Genomic DNA, 9,548 nt, shown 5'->3' on the forward strand with positions numbered 1-9,548 from the left:
AAACTGCTACGAAACCCTTCTCTTCTCGTCTTCGGGGATGTGCACGCTGGCGTGACTCCTCTTCTATTAGTGTCATACCTTAAATTAGGAAGAGGCTCGAACAAGTTACAAAGCCGGATGGCCTTTTGGTTCCTAGTATGTAGCCCCCCTCAGCTCGAGTTGTCCGCTCGAGTACACAAGTCTAGAACAACATACCTAGGTTTTGAACTTAGAATAACTCAGCCCCATGCCGGATCCCTAGTAGGAATACTTGTTTGCATCATGTGCATTTGACTTTGGGGACTCAGCACAGGGGTTGGGTCCGTCTAGGACAGGTGTACCCCAAAAATAAAAGACCATCCTAATGCATCTTATATGCTACATTTTGCAATTTTTCAAGGGTAAAAGGGTCTTTTGGAAGACCAATGATAGTTGAGGGCAAATGAAAAAGAAAAAAAAAGAAAAAAAAGAGAGAAAAAGAAAAAGAGAGGGTGAAGCATAATAAAGCAAGTAGGGCTTAGTTATATTTCTTTCACATTTTTGTTAAGAAAAAGAAAAAAAAAACATGAAAAAAAAGATTTTGCACTTTTTCATAATTTTCCGAAAATAACAAATATGGAAAAGAAAATCCAAAAACATAGTTTACATGTTTCATCATTTTTTTCAAAAGAAAAAAGGCAAAAAATATATTTTCTCTAATTTTTTTTTAATTCTCGCCTGTATCCAATCTGCCCGAACTACGCATACCTGATTCTCGTCTTTCGGGGCGTGATACGTAGGCAACCCACATATGGTACGGTCTTCCTAGTGAGTTTAGGTTCTTGTCTTCGCAGGGTCTTAGCCAAATCTTGCATTTTTAGCCACATAGGTTAATTTTAGAAAAATAATCACAACCATATCTTGCATGTGTCTAGTACGTGATGTTATTGTCTCACATAGTATTGGTTTGAGTTTTTTCATACAGATGTGGACTTACTTACCGGAGTTTGAGCATTACAAAGCCCCAGGACCATCTAGTCAGGATTGCTCATTCAGGAGTGAATTAAAAGGAGATTTTCTTTTCTTTTTATGTTTTGAGTCTGTTTTTTTTATGTCATCTTTTACCTTCAAATTTTGTACAGTAATGTCGATTTTTTTTTAATTATTGTACTTTCTATTTAGTGTTTGAAAAAAATGTGTTATAAATCAAAAATCTAAAAAAGAGATGTTGCGTTTTATATTTCCGTTAGAAGTTTTCTTTAGAATACTAATTCTAGGAATAAAAAAATTATTTTAGGTGGTTTTCCTTTATTGAAATAAAAATTGCTGTTATATTTCCTTTTAGTATATTAAGACTAAAAATTCAAAACAAAAAGAGAATTTTCTTTTAGTATCTCTGTAAAAGTTTTCTTTAAGATATTAATTCCAAAAATCCAAAAAGATTTTCTTTTGAGTTTCTACTTTGGGAAATTAATGAAAAATGAATAGAAAAAAAAAATCTTTTTTACTTTTACTAGAACTCTAGGACATTGTGTATAGAAGAAGGGAAAAAACATACTTTATCTTTTGTTTATCTTTAAAGTTTATTCCTTAGGTAATCAAAACTGAAATCCAAAAATATTTTTTATCTTGTTCATTTCTCGTTTCGAAATCTTTTTTCAGGGATATCAAATGAAAATATCAAATATTTTTCTTTGGTTTATTTTTTAGATTTCATTCCTAAAAAAAAATAGAATCAAAAAAATATTTTTCTCTTGTAGGGTTTTTTTCCTTAATAATTTCCCATAGAGTATTTGTTTCAAAAAAAAAGAAAAGAAAAATATATGCTCGTTAAACTTGAGTTTAGAATAGGTTATAGAACATTAAGTTTAGAAAATTAAAAAAGATGTGCTTCTTTTATTTCTCTTTTATCACCAGAGTAGTTATTAAGGTAAAAAAGAAAAAAAGGGGGGGGGGGAAGAGAACGTTAGTTTGTTTCCTTTATCCCGATCTTTCTGAACTACGCAAAGATGTGATTCATGCAGCGTCATTATACGTAGGAAACCTACATAGGGTTCGATCGAATCATTTCTTTTTAAAAAAAAAAGAAAAAGAAAAAAAAGAAAAGAAAAAAAGGGAAGGAAACGAATAGAAAAAAAGAGATAAAATTATGGGATGTGAGAAAAGAGAGGAAAGAAAAGAGTGATAATTAGAAAAAAAAAGGAAGGAAAATGAGCAAGCCCAGAATTGCTAGAAAAGAAAGAAAAGAGGAGATTGAAATGAACAAATTTGGGATGATGCCAAGTGACCTTGTGACCCTTGAAGTCATTCTTGAACCGTTAATTGTTGCTAGGTGCATTGCACGTAAGGTGATGTTTTTAGCTGTTAAATGCCCTAATGCTAACAGGATGACCCATTTTGTTCCTTTTGTTATCTTCATTGAGCAGAAGGGTGGTTGGTTTGTGGTTTTTAAGTAACTCGTCCATACAACACAAGGTCAAAGAGCAAGGTAGCCATGACTAGCAAAGACTTGGACACAAGGGTTATTGATCCGTCTAAGGGAATTGTTGAATCAGAATCTGAGTTGAAAGAAGAGGTCTTAAAGTTGAAAGGATAGATGGCCGAAATATACCAAGCCTGGATTAGTGGGTGCCCTCCACCATCAGTTCCCACTAACTACACTGAAAGCCTTGTCACCATTCTTCCACTGTTACAAGTCCAGGATATCTCCCCACAACCTTTTCACACTCCACCCCCAGAACCACCTCATATCCCGCTCCTTTGACCACTCATATTTTTGTGGCTCATCCACCTAGTATCTTTCTTCTATCCTCTAGTGAGAATGTGTTCAAAATCCCCGATGCCCTACACTATGCTCCAGAACCAATTTTCAAGGTCTCGGGTCCATACTCTTACGCTCCTCATTTTGAGCCTCTCGGTGAGACTGAAAAACCTGCTAAGATAGTGGAGTAAGATAAAATATCCAGAAAGCTGAAAGGGTTTAAGATGCCAAAGTTTAATTTGTATGATGGGCGTGGAGATCTAGTAGCCCATCTGAGGGGTTATTGTAGTGAAATAAGAAGTGTTGGCGGGAAAATGATTTGATGATGGCGTATTTCAGTGAAAACCTGACTGGGGAAGCTTTGGAATGTCATACTCGTCAAGATGTCGGTAAGTGGCATACATGGGATGATATGGCTCAAGATTTTTTGCGACACTTTCAGTACAATATAAATATTGTCCCAAACAGCTCCTCCCTATCTTAGATGGAAAAGAAACCCAAGGAAAGTTTTAGGGAGTTTTGGGTCAGATAGAATGAACAAGTTGCTCGGTACAGTCCTCCCATTGATAGAAAAGATGCTGCTGAGCCTCGCCAATGACAGGATCCAGTGGGAATTACCGCTCAACGCTTTCAGCCTCAATATCGACCCCATGAATATCCTCGTGCTCCAAATATTTCTCCCCAATACTACTTCTTTCCACAAAATCCCCAAAGGTATACCTCACATTCCCAGTACCCTATCCACAATGCACCGCCATATGCTCCACATTCACGAGACCTGCGATGGCCTACACCATTGCCGCACATATCTTACCCGCTTCCTCAAGCATATCAACTACCTACCCGCAAAAGGTTTCAACCAAGGCCAGAGTGCAAAATGAGAAGGCAGCAGCAAAGCAAAAAGTCTTTCACTCCTATTGGAGAATCATATGCCAGTCTGTTCCAAAGGCTGAGGCAATTGGACATGTTGAAGCTGATTCAAATAAATATGCCAAACCCTCTTCCAAAGGATTTTGATTTTTTCCAAAGGTGCGCATATTGCTTTGATGCCCCAGGGCATGACACAGAAAAGTGTTGGCATCTGAAAGGAGTAGTCCAGAAGCTTACTGATGCATGTGACATTACCGTGCAAAATCCAAATGCAGCAGATACTAGCCAAAGTCTATTGCCTGTTCATAATGAGATGCATATGGTGGACATGATTTGTGTGGAAAAGGAATATGAGAACTCTTCTGAGATCCTCGGAGGGCCACTTGCTGCAAAGCTTTCAGCGCTATCACTCTTGGTTCCAGAAGTTGATCCTAAGAACGAGCCGACCAAAGGGACCTAAAAGCAATTTGCTAAGGACAATGCAATGAAGACTTGTGAAGTAACTAGTAATGTTGAAGCGGAACCTAGTGCCTAGGATGTCAAGCTTGGTAATTGGAAAGACGCTCCTTTTTTGGCTAGACAGGGAGGAGTCTGGGTGGTTTATTTTGTTGTCATTTCTGTTGTCCGGGTTATTTCAGGGTTGTAATCCGGATATTGTCTTGTGACTCAAACCCTTTTATCCTTTTGTTTTGCCTAGTTCATTTAGTTGTAGTACCCCTTTTAGTGTTATTTAGGTTTTTCCAGGGTCGTACCCCAGTGTGTTTTGTTTGTCTCGTTGTTCAAACCCTTTCACCATCTGTCTAATGTAATGTTCTGCTTTCTGTTATTTCTAGTCATTTTTTTGTTTAGTTCTCTTCTCCTTTTTATAGTTATTCTCATCCTGGCTCTAGTGGCATGACATGCACGCATAATTCTAGGCCTAGTCTCAAAAGTTAGTTTAATCAGGAAGCAATGAAATAATTTTGAAGATGATATGGACACTTGAGGGAAATAAGTATAGATTTGGACATTTTGAGATCATTTGAAGCCCGAATTGTGTGAAACTAGGGCAGATAATTTGGGAAGTTAATAGGGTGACAATAATTCGATAAAGGAGAGTGCATCTCGGACGATTTGAAGCAAGCAACTTTGAGTTCAAGTGCACCTCAAGTAACAAGATAAAGTTAAGGAAGTTTTCTCCGAATTGACGGAGGATATCCATTGTGAAAAGGGAATCACCCAACGAGGGTTTTGTACTTGACAAGGTGCTAAAGAAAAGTGGAAGGCATATCAATGATATCAATGCCGAAGCCGCAAAAGAAATACTGTACATGATCTTCAATTTTTATCCTCATGTTGCATGTGTTGTACTCGGCATTTTCAGGGATTGGGAGGCCCTCTTTCAGCTACCCAAACACTTATACCATTTGGTACCCCTTTTGAGCCTGTACTGATCTCTTTGACCTCCCCTCTTTTGGAATCAAGTTAGAGTTAAAAAAAAGAAGAGTTCATGTCCCCATAGGTTTATTTTAGAAAGTTCATTCCAGAAGGAAAATTCAAAAAAAGAAAAAGAGAAAAATAGAGATAAAAAAAGAAAAAAGAAAAAAAGGATAAAAAGGAAAAGAAAAAGAAAAAGAAAAAGGAAAGTAGTAACAAGAAAATATCTTTGTGAACTACGTTTGACCTGATTCTGGTCCCCACAAGATACGTAGGCAGTCTTACGGTTCAGTTATACCAAATAAAATATTTCATAATCCCATGAAGTCGAGAGTGGGGCAGTCTTTCTTAGAAATTCCATCTCACAAAGAAAACAAAAAAAGGAATCAAATTCCCTTGTTGTAGAAATTGGGGCAAAGTTGTTAGAATGGATTCCAAAAGTTGTAAATTAATTAATCTCGCTGTCTTTGTTATTTTGAGCCTTTATGATATGCTTTCTTTCTAACCCTGTCCAAAAGCCATATTACAGTCCAAAAAAAACCTCCCAGATAATCTTTGAGAGTGTTGAGTTTAGACATGCCAAGAGTATGTGATGTTTTTACCATGGTTAATACCTTATCGTCTGTAGAATCAGAGGAAATAAGAAGAAAAGAACAAAATGAGAGAATCTTATTGGTGAAAACCTTTATAGGCACCATAAGGCGACGATGAGTTGAGAGAAAGAACAAAACGAGAGAGGCTTGATGGTGAAAACCCTTCGGGCTCCTGATTACCAACACTTAAATTGCTTCCCTTCATTCTCCAGGTGGGCTCCTGATTACCAACACTTGAATTGCTGCCTCTCTTTGTTCTTCAGATGGGCTCCTGATTACCAACACTTAAATTGCTTCCCTTCGTTCTCCAGGTGGGTTCCTGATTACCAACACTTGAATTGCTGCTTCCTTTCGTTCTTCAGGTGGGCTCCTGATTACCAACACTTAAATTGCTTCCCTTCGTTCTCCAGGTGGGCTTCTGATTACCAACACTTGAATTGCTGCTTCCCTTCATTCTTCAGGTGGGCTCCTGATTACCAACACTTAAATTGATGCTTTCCTCCGTTCTTCAGGTGGGCTCCTGATTACCAACACTTAAATTGCTGCTTCCCTTCGTTCTTCAGGTGGGCTCCTGATTACCAACACTTGAATTATTGCTTCCCTTCGTTCTTCAGGTGGGCTCCTGATTACCAACACTTAAATTGCTTCCCTTCGTTCTCCAGGTGGGTGCCTGATTTCAACAAAATAAACAAAACAAAGAAAATTTTCTGCCCCAGTTTGGTAGCTGGGCACATCTGTGAGTGTTAATTGAATCATGTTACCCAATATCTCTAAGAATTTGAGCGCTAGATCCCATTATCCAGGAGGGTCCTGAAAACTCCTAGTAAAATGAAAGTTTTAAAGCTAAATTATATCTTCTAAAGATATGACTTCCGCTAAGTCTTGTTATCTAAGAAAGTTTTAAAACTACATCCCATTATCCAGGGGGTCCTGTAAATCAAAATCAAGTCTTATATTAAGAGTGACGACATTTAAGGCTGAATTATACTTCCCTACAACAGAACTTACGCTAAGCCTTGTTATCTAATGGAAATCTTAAAGCTAGGTCCCATTATTCAGGAGGGTCCTGAAAATTTCGAATTGAATCCTATCCTAAGAATGAAAACTTCAAAGCCAACTTATATTTCTTTGGGGTAAGACTTATGCTAGATCTTGTTATTCATGCATGTTTGAATTTTAAACTAGATCCCATTATTCAGGAGGGTCCTGAGAATTTACGGTCAAACCTGTCTGGTACTTGCTTTCCTTACGGAGGGTTTCTCCGAAACAAACGAAATTTCTTGCCCCTGTTTTAAATAAAAAAAAATCTTGTCAGTTTAAAAATATGGTGGTTAGTTTGTGGCATTCTTGCTGAAGGTGGCTCTTCCCTTGTCGTGCTTTGCTTTGACTGGCTGCCTTGAACTGGTTAAGTTTTGACTTTCTGACTGATCCTCAACCGTAGGACCCTGGATGACCCGAGTGCTCTATACCCAACCGTTATTTTACCTTTCTGACCCCTCTATCTGAACCTCTGCATCTTCCATGAAATTACTAAACCATTCCACCGATGGAACTTTCACTGACACTTTATATCCCACTTTACATCATACTATCTCTGGCATGCTTTGGCCGCACTGTGCTTTGTACAATTTTGGAAATTGGTAGTGAGCTTTGAAATCCTTTCTTATTTGCTTAAACAAGACTGATATTGGAAACATCTTAGAGAAATAAACCCAAAAGAAATGAAATGCAATGACTTTTGAGAGTTAGGAATAGGGAAGAAAAATCCAAAACTGGATGACTGTTTGAAGCGGAAAAAGAAAAGAAACTTATCTGAGTGGAGCAACTGGTACCGATGATCATGACATGCATTTTGGATTAATCAGCCCAGTCTATCCAACCAATCAACTTTCAGTTGTCGTACTCTATGCCTCGAGACCTTAAAAACCCTAATTCTTCACCAAATCCCTGACCCTGTTCGGCCTGCGGTGCCCTGAAGGGGTTTCACCAACAAACCTCTCTCTCACTGTTGCCTTACGGTTCCCGTGAGGGTTTTCACCAATAAGACTCTCTCATTTTAATTTCTCTCAGCTTCCGTCGCCTTACGGTGCCCGGGAGGTTTTTCACCAATAAGACTCTCTTATTTTCATTTTTCCTGCTTGTACCGGAGTGTTGCCCCTGATATGAATCACCTCTACTTGCTCGACTCGACATATCTCGAAGATTGATCGGAAGGTCGTTCTTTGGACCGTAATGTGGGCTTTTGGATAGGGTTAGAAAGAAAGGATATCAAAAGGCTCAAAACAATTCAAATTGGTTCAAAATTATAACTTTTGGAATCAGATTTCTTACAACAACCATAACTTCTGCCCTAGTTTCTTTGCTTGGGGCTTTTGAATTTTATTTTGATGGGACCGAACCGTGAGGCTGCCTACATATCCTTAAAAGGAATCAGGTCGAACGTAGTTCATGTCATAGAAATTACTCTGTTGTTGTGATTTTCTCTTTTCTTTTCTTTCTCTTCTTTTCTTCTTTTTCTTTTGTTGTTTTTTTTTCTTTTTTTCCCACTCTTTTCCATTCTTTTCTTTCTCTTTTTCTCTCTTTTCCTTTACATATCTTTTACACTCGCATTTACAAACTTTGCTACTGATTCCAAAAGAGAGGTATGAAAGGAAATAAATAACGCTCAAAGGGGTAACAAAGGATAAAGTGTTTAGATAGCAAAACAAAATGTCTTTGTCATTCCATTCTTCAAAACATGCCAAGTACAAACAAACACAATTTAAACCAAAGATATCATACATAATATCTTTTGACTGTATCAGAATTGATAGCTATATCTACACATTTGCCTTCTATATCTGTTAAATATAAAGCACCATTGGACAACACTCTTGTTACGATGAACGACCCCTGCCAATTTGGGGCGAACTTGCCTTTTGCTTTAGCCTGGTGTGGAAGGATGCATTTCAATACTTGCTGACCCACTTCAAATTTCCGGGGACGCACATTTTTATTGTATGCTCTTTCCATTCTCTTTTGATACAACTAGCCATGACACACTGCTGCCAATCTCTTCTCATCAATAAAACTTAATTGCTCTAAACGGGCCTTGACCCACTCATCATCATCAATCTCGGCTTCAGCAACAATCCGGAGGGATGAGATTTCAACTTCCTCGGGAATTACTACTTCTGTGCCATATACCAACAAATAAGGAGTTGCACCTACTGAAGTGCGAATAGTAGTGCGATAACCCAACAATGCAAAGGGCAACTTCTCATGCCATTGCCTAGAACCTTCTACCATTTTCCAAAGTATCTTCTTTATATTCTTGTTGGCTGCCTCGACTGCTCCATTCGCCTTGGGGCGATATGGTGTGGAATTTCGATGCGTAATCTTAAACTATTGACACACTTCCTTCATCAGATTGCTGTTACGATTAGCACCATTATCTGTGATGATCACCTTTGGGACCCCAAACCGACAAATGATATTTGAATGGACATAATCGACCACTGCTTTCTTGGTCACAGACTTGAAAGTTTTAGCTTCAACCCACTTAGTGAAATAATCAATGGCCAACAGAATGAACCTGTACCCATTGGATGCTGCTGGCTCAATTGGTCCAATGCCATCCATGCCCAAGCAACGAAAGGCCATGGTGCAGACATTGTGTGCAATTCAAATGGCGGAGAATGAATCAAATCTCCGTGTAATTGGCATTGATGACACGTACGCACAAAATTGATACAATCTCGCTCCATGGTGAGCCAGTAATAACCCGCTCAAAGAATTTTCTTTGCCATAACATACCCACTCATATGCGGTCCGCAGACTTCGGAATGTACTTTGGTCATGATAGCCGTGGATGTCTAGCATCTATGCATCTTAACAATCCAAGATCTGGAGTTCTTTTGTACAAAACTCCTTCACTGAAGAAAAATCCACTTGCCAAACGACGAATTGTT

The 9,548-nt window shown here is 38.3% G+C and overlaps 1 protein-coding gene across 1 annotated transcript; it reads right to left on the minus strand.

Moving 5' to 3' along the window:
• Positions 1-8,625: 8,625 nt before the first annotated feature.
• Positions 8,626-9,240, minus strand: LOC138889384 (uncharacterized). The gene is made up of 2 exons (XM_070172686.1): positions 8,991-9,240; positions 8,626-8,807 (listed from the first exon to the last, which is right to left on the minus strand). The coding sequence occupies exons 1-2, from the start codon at positions 9,238-9,240 to the stop codon at positions 8,626-8,628; spliced, it is 432 nt and encodes a 143-aa protein (XP_070028787.1).
• Between the last annotated feature and the right edge of the window lie 308 nt (positions 9,241-9,548).

The sequence above is a fragment of the Nicotiana sylvestris genome, chromosome 4, assembly GCF_000393655.2.
Source record: "Nicotiana sylvestris chromosome 4, ASM39365v2, whole genome shotgun sequence".
Classification (NCBI taxonomy): Eukaryota; Viridiplantae; Streptophyta; class Magnoliopsida; order Solanales; family Solanaceae; genus Nicotiana; species Nicotiana sylvestris.

Coding starts and splice junctions, on each gene's coding strand:
- LOC138889384 (XM_070172686.1), bottom strand. CDS start 9,240: ATGGCCTTTCGTTGCTTGGGCATGGATGGCATTGGACCAATTGAGCCA. Junction 8,808..8,990: donor CAATCTGATGAAGGAAGTGT/GTCAATAGTTTA, acceptor TTCGCACTTCAG/TAGGTGCAACTCCTTATTTG.